The sequence below is a fragment of the Drosophila rhopaloa genome, unplaced genomic scaffold (genome assembly GCF_018152115.1).
Source record: "Drosophila rhopaloa isolate 14029-0021.01 unplaced genomic scaffold, ASM1815211v1 contig_2, whole genome shotgun sequence".
Taxonomy (NCBI): domain Eukaryota; kingdom Metazoa; phylum Arthropoda; class Insecta; order Diptera; family Drosophilidae; genus Drosophila; species Drosophila rhopaloa.
This window is the reverse complement of record NW_025335083.1, coordinates 12,370,957-12,387,443: the sequence shown is the minus strand read 5'-3', so window position 1 is coordinate 12,387,443 and position 16,487 is coordinate 12,370,957. Positions and strand designations below refer to the sequence as shown.

At 35.0% G+C, this 16,487-nt stretch overlaps 2 protein-coding genes across 4 annotated transcripts in view; both read right to left on the bottom strand.

Moving 5' to 3' along the window:
* LOC108052732 (neural-cadherin) overlaps positions 1–375 on the bottom strand; it is a 135,762-nt gene extending 135,387 nt beyond the window's left edge. Inside the window, exon 1 of the mRNA XM_044459582.1 lies at positions 252–375. The gene's annotated coding sequence lies outside the window, so the exon portion shown is untranslated. The remainder of the gene's footprint in view (positions 1–251) is intronic.
* An 11,918-nt stretch (positions 376–12,293) lies between these two features.
* Positions 12,294–16,487, bottom strand: part of LOC108037952 (putative neural-cadherin 2) — a 93,675-nt gene continuing 89,481 nt past the window's right edge. For all 3 annotated transcript variants that reach the window (XM_044459594.1, XM_044459596.1, XM_044459595.1), the window contains exons 12-14: positions 13,822–14,043; positions 13,585–13,758; positions 12,294–12,919 (exon numbers count right to left, since the gene is read on the bottom strand). In XM_044459594.1, the coding sequence (XP_044315529.1) occupies positions 12,603–12,919; positions 13,585–13,758; positions 13,822–14,043 (713 nt within the window). In that variant the 3' untranslated portion in view covers positions 12,294–12,602. The remainder of the gene's footprint in view (positions 12,920–13,584; positions 13,759–13,821; positions 14,044–16,487) is intronic.

Genomic DNA, 16,487 nt, shown 5'->3' with positions numbered 1-16,487 from the left:
TAATTAAGTTTTTTATTGATTTTCTTATAATTTTCAAACTAATAATTTTATGAAGAATAATATCTTGTAAAATTAAAGAATATTTTCAATTTATTGGAAGATCGCTAAACTCTTTTAAAGAATTTCATAATCATTATCCATTTAGTAATGGAATTTATTGAATAATATAAATTTAAATTTGTATAAATATTATTATACTATTGATTTTATCGTCTTCGTGATCAGAAATTTTTGCATCCTATTTTTTACACCTTTTTTGTTACTCCTCCATCAACATGCTTTTCTTTTTTTTAACAGCATGCACTTTATTCGCGTTCTCCCGCCAAATGAAAATTGTTTTTCCAACCGCTTTTATCCGCCTTTTTCGAAGCTTCCCGTTCGCGCGTTCAAATCGAACTGAAAAACAGAGAAATAAAATAAACCCACGATCATCGGCGATGCTGACCCGCAGTTGTTGTTGCCTGAATCTTCTGCCTCCAAAGAGAGCGCCTGGTTCGTAATTCTTGTTTTCCGCTGCACGTGCTGTAAAGTGATGAGCCAGAGAGAGATAGAGACACTTAAAGAGAAAGATATGGTAGATGATTGTCAGAGAGAGAGTTCATTTTGGCTGCCTGAAAAAAGCCGGCAAAATGAACCCCCGTTGAGTTTTGTTTATGTTTTGAATGAACAACCGGCTTCGGCATACACTTTAACAATTTCGTATTTAAATATTTAAACTTTTATTAAGCTAATTGACTTAATAAACTAATTTTTATGAATTAAATTTCATGTATTACTTCTATAAAAATGTAAAATTATTATATCTTTGCTTAAAACATTAAAGAATAAAAGTAAAAGACCATATAGGACTAACTTCCTGTTTGAAAATATAATAAAAACCCTTTTTGTATATATTAATTGCTTATGGAAATTTTTCCTAAAAGAATATATGTTATTTTTATTTTTTTAAAGAATTTTTAAGAATGTACACATGGAATTAAACATAAAATCAAAAGATTATACTCTTCGCTGATTTATGTCAAACCAAAGTTCCCATTGATCAAGCTGTGTTGAGGACGTCCAAAGTAAATAATTGATTGCTTTATTTTGTGCGCAATATTTTGATAATTAGGAAGAATGCGAGCTTAAAATATTAATGAACCTGTGCACCGCTGATCCCATAAATCAATTTGATATTTGCCCATATGTTTGTTCTCACGCTGAACTTCTAAGACCGGACTTGGAACCGCTATGTTATCATGAGCAACCTTGAAACATTTGCGCTGAATATGCGGTCAGCTGTTGGTCATTAGCGAAATGATGGGGCGAAAATGGCGCCATTAAAAAACGCTTGGCTAAAAAGTTGTCCCAACGAAATGTGCAAGTGAAGACGACAGAGAAGGCAAGCAAAGGCAGAAAGAGACAGCCGATCGGCAAGTGCACTAAAATGCACTAATGGGGAAAATAAAAAATATTAAAACTGACCCACAGACAACGAGTGTCATGGATCGAGGAAACCCGTTTTCCAGTTCAAAATGTGTGACAATTATGAAAGGCGATCGACAGCGAGATATTGATGTCGGGTAACAACAAAAGCGGGGATACAACATATATATAATATAAAGCCGATGGGACAAAGCCACCGACAGACAGAAAGCTCTTAGATAATCATCTCTTTGAAAGCGCTGACAAAACAAGCGCAAAAATGGTTAAATAAAAAAATGTTGGTGAGGGGGAAGGGTATGGGATGTGAAAACAAATAAATAAGAATTCTTTTCAACCGTAACGGAAGTCGTTGAGAGCTAAATGGTCAACGGGCCAGTGGGCAATGATTAAGAACGAACTAACAAGCTGCTACCGGATGCTTAAGCCGGCTAAGTTGTGCGGCTTATAACTGAAATTCGGGCAGCACTTCCATTCGCTATTTTCCGGGGGCTCTGAATAGGTTCAATGTCTATTTTTGGAAGTGTTAACATATTATTAACATGGAAAAAAAGGCTTAATGTGGGTAGAGCCATCGACTTGAACTTGAGTTCAAAATATCAAAAAAGAAACGGTTATTTCTTAAGTTTGGGTTCCTAATTTAAATTTTAGTTAACATGTTAACAAATAATGAGACGCTACCAGATATTTAAGCGGATTAAATGCAAGAGACGTTAATGTGGGACTTTGAAGTAGTTTTAGATATTAAAGTCAAAGTTTGTTTTATAAGATGATAATTAATTATATTACTCTTTACTTGTTCAACAAAATTATTATTACAAAATACATTGTTTTTATCAAGTTTTTATTTATTAGTACAGTTTCTTTGCATTTTTCTTGTTCGTTTATTTTTGTTATTTGTTTTTTAATTCCTTAGATAAATTATTTGTTTTTCTAAAGTTTACTTTTTAACGAAACGTATTGTGCAGATATGTATTTCTGGTTTTATTTGAATCTTTCAATGCCTACAAACCTTTACAAATAACACACCCAATACGTATTAAAACTACGAGTAGCATATTTAATCAAACTACTGCGTTCTGGTTTCGTATCTCATTTCGACTAATTTTCTATTAATATTTAACATATACGAAATCCGCGCCTTTATCCAAATAATTAGACATATTTATGTGTTCATAAATATCTCAGATATGATTACTATTTTCTCAAATTCTTGGGTCCGTTAAAATATATTTCTTTCAATCCAGTTTTGCCTTGGTCGAAATCAGAGCTTCGGCAGCTTTTAATTAAAATGCGATAAAAGTGAGAAAATTCGTTGCGGTTTGTCTAAATGGGCTCCCAAAAAAAAGGCAATCAAAAGGTAGAAGAAAGAAACCTCGATGGGGTATAAATATGTGAGTGTGGATAGAGAAAAATATACGATTTCTTATCCAGCTTTTGGTGCGCACTTATTTATGTAAATCTTGTCGTCGTCGTCATCGAAAAATCGTCGTCCCAGTGGGCAAACAACTAAAATGCATTTGTGGAGCAAACGGAGTCCGCCCGAATAAAAAAAGTAAAAAAAGCAATCGAAGCCAACCAATTCGAATCCGAGCCAAGCCAATTCGATTCCGATGGCCACTCGAGACGTTGAAGGCAAAAGCCTATTGAATAATTTTCGATTTGATTTTCGTTACGAATGCTGTTTGAATACACTCTTTTCGCCCCTCCTGCCACTTCCATTCATGGCTTAATCACTTGGTTACTTGATTTTCCACTTTATGACGGATTATGTGCAAATGTTTGCCAAAGTCTCTAAAAGGAAGCGAAACTGTATTAAATTCCTGTGAAATATTCAGTTGGCATTTGGCTGTGAGAAATGGGCTTCAAAAAGTATTGATGGTAGTCTAGGTCATTAATCACTGGATTACTTATGTATTGTTTGCTGGCTCATTTTTGATGGACCTTAAGTAAGTTGGAAAGTTTTAAGATATGTATACCATAATGTTTTATTTAATATATACCTCTTCGTCTACCTTTTAAGTTCAGCCTGACGTTAAATTCCCCATGAATTGTATTAAAAACAAATGTGGCCTTTACTGTGTTGCAAAATTGTGTATGAAATTATAATACCCTCCGCAAGCTTATAAAAATATATTAAAATACTGAGCCTTTGTTTTAACCTGCACTTAAATAATGCCCTAAATTCTTTTGCTTACTTAGCTCAATTTTATAAACCAGTGGAATGTAATTAATTTTTTAAACGCTGCACGTTTTTTATTGAAATAATCAAAAGATATTGGCTTTAAAATGAGGATGAGCTTCTGGCCTTATTTAAAAACCTGTACCAAGACCAGCCAACAAAAATAAAAAGGAGGCGAAACAAAAACTCGTAAACTCGCCAAACACAGCACGTGATAAACGCACTTAACAGGTAATACCCATTTAGTGAATGATGAATTAACTCAAGGAAAATGAGGAAAAAAGGAAGAAAGGAAGAAAGAAAAATGTCGAAAATGTTGGGAAGCCACAAACAATATTTTGTAGTCAACAATATACATCTCCTGTTGCACAAGTCCTTTTGCCATGGGTTTCTTTTACTATATTTAGGTTTGATATCATAAACTAATGCTTAATTACCTAATCCTAAATAAGGAGATAAGCTATGAGCTCAAAAGTCCTGACCTAAAATCTTCTGTTAGAAAACAAACAAAAATTCAACAACCAACATAAAAAGGAATACCATTCATAAAGTTATAGATTTAGATATAAACATTTCATTGAGATTTGCAAACTCCAAAATTTATAAATTTTTAAAAACCAAAATAGTTATCGGACAATACTGCTACAACATTTTACATAACGTCTGATATTATCTATCAGAACAACTGCAGCATGTTTTCCCACAGCTTTAGCCACATGAGCAAGTGACAACATTAACAAAACTAGCAAACAACAAAAGAAAATTGCGGGAACAACCATAAAAACCAGCAACAACAAGCGTAACAGGAGCAACATCAACAACATCAGCAACATCAACCGACACAGCAGCAACATAAGAGACCGCAGCAACAATGCCACGCTTTTCAGAGTGCTCCCAAGTTGCCCCTGCCCCCCGGCAACTTCGAAACCCCCTTCCCCCCTCCGTTATAACCATTCCAAAATTTGTGTGAGAGCCGTTTAGAATCGCGGTTACGAGGGGAATCGAATTGCGGGGAGGAGTCCAAGTCGGGGGACAGTTAATAAACTTCTGGCAGGCCAAAAACTTGGTCTAAAACCATGGCGAGAAAGTTGAGAAGCGCGGAGAAATTAGTTTGAAAGACGTGCGTAAGGTGTGTTGCGGACAGTTCCGCTTCAAGCCCAAAAACAAAATCCAGGGGATCCAATGCGGTTCGGTGCCGGGATCCACGTCAGTCAGTCGGTTAGCCCGACTTTGGGCTTTACACTAAAAAAAAAAGTGTGTAAATATCACACAATTATAATAAAAACAAACTGATATGATTTGAAGACCTAATTATACAAATATTTATAAGTTTTATATAATTCATTTAAACACATTGATACTAAAACTCTAATAAATATTAAATAATAAAATAAAAAATGTAAATAAAGTAACCTATAAACTGGTCTTATTAATTTATTGTTTACCCTTAAAAAAATGTATAAGTTCATAATTGTATAAATATTGTATTAACAAAATTAAATAAACATAAAAATGTTTCCTGTGAAAAATGTATTATTTGAAAATCAAAATTACAATTTATTTTCAGTGTCCTCTCCGTTCGTCATTCATTAAAACTGACGCGTCTGCTTTCAAACACAAAAGTTTTTGACAAAACGGCAAAAAAAATATGGCAGAGAAAAAAATGAAATGCTTTTGCCTGCATTTTGGCCACGAGTCCGATAAAAGTGTCAGCTCCCAAAGTTTGGCCAACACAGAAGCATCTGGCCAACAACAACAATCAAAATTAAAAGGGTATTTAGGCGGGGGAAAAAGGGGAAAAGGGGACCAAATTCTGGGTATCCTTCGCCTGTGCGAGACAAATGGCTGAGAGGTTTTAGGAGGTCAACTTGCTCGCCTTGATTGGACCAAAGTTTTTACAACTAGGTGAAAATATTAGCAAGCATCCCATTTTTTTTTTCATTTTAAGTTGAGTGACAATTTTTAGCAAATGAATGATATAAAAGTTTTCCCGGAAGCTTTGATGTTATATTAGATTTCAAAGATTAAGATCGATTAAAGCATATATTTTTCTGAAAAACCTTTTATGTTAAAATTTCCTACTTTTGTATATTAAAAATTTTAAATAATTAATAAGAGATAAATTAATATATTTCATTTCAGATTCATTGTTAAATAAATGAAAATTTAGAATTGGAAAAGAATATACTTAGACTTTATCATTTAATAATAACTTTAAAATTATATATAATTTACGGCCTTATAAGTTTTAAAATTTGTATGTCATATTTAATCTAATAACTCAATATCATAAAGATTTTTAGCTGAAAAACCTCTGACTTTAACAAATGGAACATTTTACTATTCCCCCTTACCAAACTTATAAAAATATGAGTCCATTTAAAATGTTTTAAAGGCGGCCTCATTCAAAACACAAACATGAAGAACGAACATCAACCGGTGGTCGTTTAACAAAGGTCAACGACAAGCTTACACAAAAAACATAAAACTCAAACACTTTATCCAGAACGAAGCCCAAAATGTTTCCCAACAGCCTCCAGTTGGAAGTTTATTATTGATTTTTAGCCATAGAACAGAACGGTGCGGAAAAAATTGGTTAACATGTATTAAAATAAACTTAAATTTCTGCCGACTGCTTGTTAGGGATGTCTATTTTAATTATTAACAAATTGCGCGTTGATTAAAAACATCATTAATTAAATATGTATCGGGGCATATGCCAGTTTGCAGACACTTTTTCATTCCTCCGCCTATTCTGTGTTTGACACGAAATTATCGCCGTTTTTCATTTGTCATTAAAAACGAATTTCAACACTCAACAGTTTCGAGGTTTGCGGCGCGATGAGTTCATTTAATTATTGAAGTGTTCAGTATGATGAGGATTTTTTATGCTTATACTTAAAATAATATATGTTTGGCACTAGAGTAAAGCTTAAGCGGATATTTATTATTTAATTATTTAAGGATATAGTTAGTTAAATAAGTTTTGGATACATATAAATATAAGTACTTTATAAAGATAACAAATTATAAAGCGTATTTAAAACTCGACTTCCATATGTAAATTGTTTAATTCCACACATTTTTTGGGTTTTGTTTTTTTTTTTTTAATTTTTTGCCTGTCAACAACGTGGCGACAATTTAGTAGTTTAAATTGATTTATTTAACTAGAAATAAATAAATCTGGCAACACATCGCTGTCGGCCTCCTTCTTCTTCTGTTCGCTCTGGGCCACGCTAATTAAATTTAATTTCCCATTGATTAAACGTATTTATTTCGATGTTTTCGGGGTTTCGGGTTTTCTGGTAGCTTTGACAGCCCAACCAGGTACATCTCCCCCCTCTCCTGTCCCACATTTTGAATTATTAATTGTATGATTGATTGTTATGCTCGACGTGTGGTCCATTGCTGCCCCCTTTTCCCCATTTCCCCTTTTCCCCCTCGACATTCCGCACTTCGTTTGTTTCGCATTAGCGGCAAGTGGAAGGAGAAGAGCGACTCCGCGGGGAGCTAACTACTCGATGAGGAGCTTTTCTATTTGTCGGCCCATTTGGGCGTGAGAATCGCTTTTTTCTGCCTTCTTCCCGACTTTTTCTCGCTTCTTTAACAATTGTTTTTTGGTGAATGAAGTGGCTTGATTAGGTTCAGTTGCGCCGGGGTGTCAATATTAATGTAGTTTGTTGGTCAACAGAAATGAAGGGGAAGTTTCGGCATTCTCTAAAACTGTATTAAAAGTACTAACTTGTTACATTCGTATTTTTAATATTACTGGCAAAATTATGCCGCTTGGTTGCACTATGAACTTCTTTAAATTAATTTAAAATCATTTAAATATGATTGTGAAGTTATTTTAAAGATGAATTTAGTTAGTCCGATCTTCTATTTTACTTTAACTTTATTAATTTAAAGGTTATTTACACATAAAAATGTGCAAAACACTTTGCAAAATAAATTTGGCATTAAAAACCTTTTTTTATGGATGTTAAGATTGATTTCATACTACAATCTTAACTTTCAACTACAATGTTGGTGAACAAGAGGCTAAAAATAACAATTGAATTAAAACTTTTACTGTTTATTTGATGGTATTATAAAAACAAAATTGGCTTAATGTACATTTATTTAAACTTCCTGTGGACAGTTATTTAAAGCGTTGCCAGATGAGCAAAAACACGACGGCTAGATCTCTGAATCTATAAATATTTCACATATAGGTGGCGCTGAGAGGAACCAAACATATTTAGCACCATCTGTGTCCAGAAATAGTTTTACTCTTTATATATAGATGGCGCCAAAGAAATTGATATCTCTCAAAAGCTTACTGATATGGTAAAATTCGAAAAATCAATCAAGCTACCAACATATTTATATATATTTATAAAAACTATAGCAGTTTTATCTTTAGGAAATCGAGAAGCTTTCTGAAACTCAGAATTGAATATACTTCAAAAATAATTTAATGAACTAAAACATTAATAAACAGGCATTTGTTACCTTGTTATTAAAAAATTAATGTTGGTAAGTCTAGCTAACTCAAAACTGTACATTTTTTAAGAAATCTTTCACCCCGTTTCCATTCCATTTCACAATAAGTATTCCAACATGTAATTGAGCTTGATGATTATTTACTCCGAATTTCAACAAATATTAATTTGGGCATGTTTTGCGCATTTTAGCGGGCCATTATTGCTGGCCAAATGACGAGGTAAATACCCTTAATGCGCTCGTTCTAAGTCCAGACTTCACATACACACCTCTCCTCCTCTCGACCAAAATTCAATTAAAAATAATAACAACATCCATGATAATGTTCCTGGCTATTTTCGTTAAGTAATGGCCAGCAAATGGAAATGGAAATTTCTGACCAACTGCAAAACAAAGGGAGGCCAACAGAGAAATTCGGCAATTCGTGGGGCTAAAGGTAATCCACAAATATTTGTAGACGAGAGATGCGAAAAAACGTGGGCAAATGTAATTAAGCAAATTGCATGATTTTTATAAATAATTTATTCTGTCCGGCGATGAAAATGCAGGTTCATGCGGCAAATCAGGCGAAAATCTGTGTAATTAGCATACAATTTGGATACAAATAATGCAGCTGCATTTCCGCCTCGCTTCGTTTTCCAAATATATGAATAAATATAAATATTGGATAATGGTTAAGTCAAATGTTTTTAATAAATAAAGTACTTAATGGACTTTAAAATTAAAATCCACATTGATCTAAAAATTAACATTTATTTGTCAAAGTGTAACTAACTAATTGGGAAATTGGTAAGCGGAACATAAACATCATAAAATAATGTACAAATCTCCTTTTCTTATTTTCCTTTAAGTTTAAAAGTCTTCCAATACTCAACATTTTTCTTTGATTGTCTAAATATTTTCGACATTATCTTAGATGTCTAATCATCAGTAGCAGAACAATATTATACATTTTCCTTTCAAGTGATTAGCTAAGTTAATTTTATGCATGTATGCTCATAAAAGCCTTTCGATCTGTAAATCGAACAATTACTTACACATCTACCATTTATCATGAACCCCTGATACTGAATTAAATTTGATGATTAAGGCTATGTTATCCTTCTCCATTGGCTTCCCCTTTTTATAATTTTTATTGTTGGTGTATCAGCAACTTGACTGCTGCCACTGTGATTTAAACCAGGCGAAATGCAGCCAGTAATTTGTGTTTACATCTACAAGTCCTATTTGTGCATCTCTGCGTGGGTGCGTTGCAATTGCCTAAGGATGCTTATTCCGCCGCCCAGGATCTTAGTGTTAATGCAACTAATTAGCTCATTTGCAGACTATTTGCATCCCTGCATCGGAACTATTGAATACCGATTGGTGGCTCAGCTGAAAGTTTAATAGTACTGGGGCAAGTCAGACGAACTAATTGGCATTTTAGCCATTTCTGTTTTGCTTTTTGAATGTAAAAATACACCAAAAAATAAGCAATTAAAACATAACAGCTAATAAACAAGTTGGTTTAGTAAGCTGTTGTGGCTTAAGCCCAATAAAATTGTTATCTATTGTTAACTAAAAATTGTAAACTGTTTTTATGTATATAAATCTGACAATTTGATATCTTCTAAGCCATAGTTTAAACATTTTTCCTAATTTCTAAAACGGTTTTGTTTCGACATAAAGCAACCTTTAAGGAATCGAATCAGTTCTACTTCATTAGTTCCTAATCACCATAGGGAACTAAACACGATTTTTAACTTACTTTAACCAAATTTGTTACTCTCAATATAGACCATCATTTATCCATCCCAAACAGAAAAGTTAAGTGGGATAACCGGAGGAGTAAGGATAAATTGATGGCTGGTGACCATATTTCATATCGATAGCTCTCGCTGGCTCATTTATTATGCGCTGTAAAATGTTTTTTTTCCGCCCTAGAAAATCCACAGTGGATGGGAGGGAGTTTTAAAAGCGGCAACCTGAACCGAGAAATTTCAAAGGTCACTGCTCAGCATTTTTTACGGCCTAGAAGAGCTTGTGCCCCAGTCCAAAGCGCCAGTTCATCCTGGTCCACTGACAGCATCTGGTTGGCGAAAGAGGCAATGCATGTTGCCCTGTCAAACGCTCCAGTGAACTCCAGTTCGGAGGAGGCGCTGAAAGTGGCTTCCTCTCGGCGGCTTCCATTTGGACACCTTTGCCGGGACTTAACGGCGCGTTTACGGCGCCAAATGCCGCAATGTCTGGGGCGGAAGTGGCGGGTCCAAGGATCATTAGGCAGTGTCAACGGGCGGATTTCCGGATTGGCTGACATCCAGGAGGCGTTCGGAAATTCAGGGCATATTGGCATGGAAATTGCTCTTACACGGAATTGTATTATTATATTTTTTTTTTTTGGCTTTATTGATTTTTAAAAAATTATGCTTAAATGCTAACTACTAACAAATTGTCCATTAACTAACGTAAATGTAATTAACCGTTTTTCGTGTATGACTCATAATTTAATACATATTACAATATTATTATTAATACTTTCATTTTCTGTACTGGTTGTGTAGTTGCTAGTAAATGCAGAAATATGAAATTGGTTTGATCAACACTCATTATTTGGTTTCGGCTTCCGTCTCTCTATAGTTAAATGTAGGTTTAATTGTAGTTAATTAGTCTATTAGTTGTTTTTGTTTTTATTTGTCCGCTACAATAGCAGTTAATTTAATCATAGAATTACAGAATTTAATATGTACAAAATTATGTTACAGTAGAGTTTCCCCTTTCCATTTAATTTTCACCAAAGTTAGCTATGATTTTTTCCTCTTATTAAATTTCTACTTTTCTCTCGAAACTTTTGTGGCTGCGTGGGTTCGGTGGCAGCTTTCGGCGTTGGTTCCAGGGTTTTTCAGGTGCCACCTGGTCGGTGGCAATCGGACACGTTCCCCTGTCGGTGGCACACAAAAGTTGCAACGCCCAACATTTTCTGGGAGGATGGGCAAAATTTCGGTTTAGTTTGGTTCAACTTACGTGCTAAAGAGTTAACGCCATATTTATACAGGATCTTTAACTAATATGTAGCAAGTTTTATAAACTCTTTTTCATTGTAGTATGCTTAATATACTCATATCGTTTTAATTGTAGAACTATTCAGTGATTTCTCAATTGGTTCAGTTGAATATCATCGCGCAGATGAGTTTTGAAAGGAAGACACAGAAAGATTTGTAAGAAGGTGGCCTGGGAAAGTCATATCTTTGATAGGTGAACGTTTTTCCGTGCATTCCTCATAGGTTTCAAATTTAGAGCAGAACTTATTAGTTAATTTTCAATATATAAATAACAAAGAACAACTTATTTTTAAGCCAATTTTTAACCAGTGTTCAGTAGAATACGAATTTAAACAAGAAAGGAAAGCTAACTTCGGGCGGAGCCGAAGTTGATATACCCTTGCAGAATATTCTATAAATTATATTCTCCCAAATTATTCATATGATGCATTCTTAATACTCATAAAAAGTCCCAACTTCCTAACTTTAAAAACACCAAAGTTATGTCATTTCCAATCGTTCAGTTATATGGCAGCTATAAGATATAGTCGGCCGATCCTTATAAAATTTGGTAGGTTGGGATTGATTGGCCAAAAATAAAACCCATAGAAAATCCCAACTTCCTAACTATACAAACACCAAAGCTATGGCATTTCCGATCAATCAGTTATATGGCGGCTATAGGATATAGTCGTCCGATCCTTATGAAATTTGGTAGGTCGGATTGATTAGCCTAAAATAAAACCCATAGAAAATCCCAACTTCCTAACTTTAAAAACACCAAAGTTATGGCATTTCCGATCGTTCAGTTATATGGCAGCTATATGATATAGTAGCCCGATCCGGCTCGTTCCGACTTATATACTACCTGCAATAGAAAGACAACTTTTGGGAAAGTTTCAAGCAGATAGCTTTAAAACTGAGGGACTAGTTTGCGTAGAAACGGACGGACAGACGGACAGACGGACAGACGGACAGACGGACAGACGGACAGACGGACGGACAGACGGACATGGCTAGATCGACTCTCCTGGTGATGCTGATCAAGAATATATATACTTTATAGGGTCGGAAATGTCTCCTTCACTGCGTTGCAAACTTTTGACTGAAATTATAATACCCTCTGCAAGGGTATAAAAAGGATTTACAATTAAATACATTAATTTTTTTATAAGTAAAAATTCTTTTCAACATATTTTCATTTAAAATTATACAACAGAATGACGCTAATAAATTTTTATAGTTTTAGAATGAATCGATAGAAGAGCCATTTTATTAGCCTTAACCCAATCTTTATTTAAGTCCCTCAATATCTTTATAAGGATAAAACACCTAAAACCTTACGTTAGTCTTAAATTCCACAGTTAGCCACATGTACATACGATTTAACCCTAACCAGACACACGAATACACAAAACACCTGTTTCGTTAAAAGGGTTGCCCCCATCGTGCTTACAGCTGAAACATCATTTTAACTACAACTTAACTATTTATTTTTATAATACAACTTTGTCGACGTTGGGCATTAACCCACTGCCACCGCCGCCGCCAGGACCTGCCCCACTGCCCGTGGCAACCACCGCAAGGACATCTCCTCCTCCTGCTCCTCCTCCGCCTCCTTTTCCTCCTCCTCCTCCTCCTCTTCCCAATGGCGACGATGATGAGGCTCCAGTTCCATCCGCTGATCCTCCACCGCCATCCGATGGCAACTGCTTGGCTTTCGCCTTGTCGTGCACGTACATGGCGGCCAGGGCATTGAAACGCGGACCCCAGTTCTGCAGATAGTTAAAGTCTTGGTTCTCATCATCAGTGCCTGCAATTGGTCAAGGGGGAGTAGCCAGTTAATAGGGTGATTGCTTTGTCAGTGCAAATAGTATGTCGGAAAAGCCATCAAATTTAGCTATTTGATTGAATTTAGAAGTCTAATTTACACTCCAGACGATTTGAGTACGATTATCACTAAATCTAGGTGCAATTTATCATTAATCTGAAGCGTGATTGCTAGGTACGATTTTTATATTTAGGATATTTATTTCTAGAAGAATGTAAAGAACCGTTTTTTTAGATTAAAATTTATAAATTGAAATTATAAATTTAAAAACTTTTTATCTATTAATTTAATATAATGCATTTAAAGTTCTTTTTTTCTTATATATGGTGACCTCAATAAACGTTTTAAACTGTGTAAAAGGAAGGTCTAGCTTTCGAATTAGTCATATATATATTTTGAAAAAACATAATATTGATATTGTAAGATTCAAGCACTTTTTAGTAGAAAAATAAAATTAATCAAAATTTTATGAAATCAAAAAATTAGAAGAAATTATAACCAATACAATGATGAATGTAGTTTTAAGCACTGTTTAAAGGCTACTTGTTTGTAAAACTAGACAATCTCCGAAGGAGCATATTTGAGTGGCAGATTTCCAGGAATTACTTAAAATGTTGGGAAGTGGAGGGAAGATGAAGGACCCTTACCGGAGGCCAGCGAACTCAGCGACTCGGCGATGCTGCCGCTGCCCTCGAAGGTGAAGTTGCGCAGGTCGTCGAAGGGCGGTGCGTTGTGGTCCTTGTCGATGCGCTGCTTGCGCTCCTCCATCAGATAGGCCACGTTCAGCTCCTGGCCAGGTGGCAGCAGCGTCATCACGGGGTCTAAGTGCAAACAACCGCCCAATTACTTGGCCAGTCCCACTCGCCGGACTCGTGTTTACTCACAGATTATGGGCATCTTGCAGGCGGCGATGTCCGGCGGTCCTCCCTGGGCGCTGATTGGTATTTGCAGAGGCGTGATGTCGAAGGCCGTCATGTCGTCCTCGCCGCCGCCCTCGTCCTCGTAGCTGATTACCGTCTCCCGGACATCCTTTTCGGGTCCCGAGCGCTTCTTCTTCTTGGTCGTCTTGCGTTTGCGGCTATACAGCACGAAGATTAGGGCCAGAACTGAAAGATATATGAGGGATATGGTTAAAATATTTGTTTATTTGTGGGTAAAGTATTTGCCACATCATCGAAAGTTATCAAGAAGCATATACAAAGAAATATTATGGTATAAAATAAATTCCTTAAAACTGTATCTATTAATTTATATCTATCTGCGATTGAAGTACATAATATTTGAGAGATATTATTAAAATATTAGTTTATTCGTGGGAAAAGTATTTGTCACATTCTCAAGTCAGATCCAAAAATCAAATCCAACGAACGTGTATTTTTTAGTTGTCCTTATGATAATTTATTTACAAATATTTATTAAATTGCTTTTCATCTCATCTCAAACTATAGTTTAGTTTACTTTAAATGTTATCTATGAAGATAAAACATTAATTTCCGTTTCTCTTCTTACTAAATTTCTATCTATCTAATTAACACATTTTCTAACGTTATGAAAAGAAAGGTCCAAGCAATTTTTGGGTTGTCATTAATAAATTTCCATAATATTTATTTATTTAATTACTCTTCTTCTTATTTCATAGTTCGTTTAAATTGTGTCATCTTTTTTGGGACACTCCTTAAAATTATCTCTATTAAGGTAGCCCACAATTTTTCTCTCCTCCTCATTATAAAAACCTCCTTTTTACCCATTATGCCCGTTGTACTTTTTTTTATAAAAAAGGCACAAAAAAACTGAAATTGTGAAACAAATACCTAAAGCAAGGCTGGTAGTCTGTTGGTTGTCTGTTAACTGTCAGAGCCATAACAACAGCTCCATTTACATTTAATGAAGGTAATTAAATGTAGGAAAAATGTTGTTCTTTTTCCGCTTTTCCATTTCCACACTTAGAAAATGAGAGCAGGCGGAAACTTTGTGATTGTATAAGGTGGAAACACTTTTAAATACCTTAAAGACTCAACAAATTGAATTTAGAAAAAAAATGGTACTCAATTATTGTCTGCATATTATATTCCCTATTACAAAAACCAAAAAGCTTGTGTGCAGAGCAATAAACAAACAATAAAGCATTCAAAATTTAAGAAGATAACGATTCCAAGGACGGATCAAATGGCCAACAATTACGAGAAATCAACTCGCCAGTGGAGAAATGTTTTATGCCTTTTCCTTATAAATGAACTTTGTGCTCTGTCTCTGCGAAAGTCAGCTGGCAGTTATTGCAACTAATGAATCCGCTTAGCCCAGAAGAAATGCTGGGGCATTAAAAACCGAAAAATGGGATGTGAAATCCGAAGAAACATCCTTGGCAGTGCTTGTCATTTTGGAGAAGTCGAGCCAGAGTTTTAATTATTTTTACTTAGCTGTTTGCTTAACCCAACTGTGCCAGAGCCAAGTTAATATTCCTGTCAACTGAAGCGCAAATGATAAAATGCAAGTCTACAAGAGGGATTCTCTTTTGGCAGTATTTTTTTTTTTTGCCGAGCAAAAGTCCTGTTTACCCGTCAAACAGAAGGAGAGTGGCTGCGAGTTTTCCGAGAATATGTTACAGTGGTTGAGTGGAGGGAAACTTATTAATAACTTTATGCTACTTAAGCCAACTAAAGTAAAAAGGCAAACGCAGAAAGGACACAGAACTTAACAAGTTTTCATGCTACAGCGAACCGGAGACACTTGAAATGTGCATTTGAAATGTGAATGTTTTTGGCCGACTTGTAATCCGCTTAGCTGGCAAATGACTGTCGGTGTAGGGGACCACTCTAAAACGCCACCCATTCGAGATGTCCTGTGTCTTTGGGAGCTGGAAAGTTTAATGCAACAATTACAGCATAAAGTTGCGACAGCAGCAAGACACAAAACCCAAAACCACAACCGAGAACCGAATTGAACCGAAAATAGTTCACTGCCAGTTCTCGGCCATGGCTTGAAGTGCATTAAATTTGTCTCTCGCCGCAGAAAGGAGCGAGAAAACTTTCTAAATTATCTTGCCGCACAAGTTTTGCTATTAATGTGCCCCCATCCAAAAACAGCCAACAGAAATCTTCGATAATTCGTCCTAAAAGCGAAGCATTCCAAATCTGTTTTGGAAACTTTCGCCAAATAAAAGATGAAAATTCCATGAAGTTTGATAAATATTTTTTGTTATCTGTTTTCAAAGGTGACCCTAAATAATTAATGAGGAAAAGAAAAATTAAAAAAAAAATAAAGAAAAATGATGCATTTAAAGAATAGTTATTTTTATTATATATTTTAAAGTAAACCTAACAAAACAATCAATTTTATATAGAAATATACTGATCTACATATCAGTTTATTAGTCTCTTCCAAGAGTATTTTCGGATTGTTAAAAATCTAATAAATTAACCATAAACATTAATTTAAACAATACAGTAAATTAGTTAATTTAAGGTTTGCTGGCACTTAGTTTACATATTTTTCAATGCTAGGAAGCAATTAAAAACAAAATTTAATTGCATTCCGACGCCAAATCGTGCTA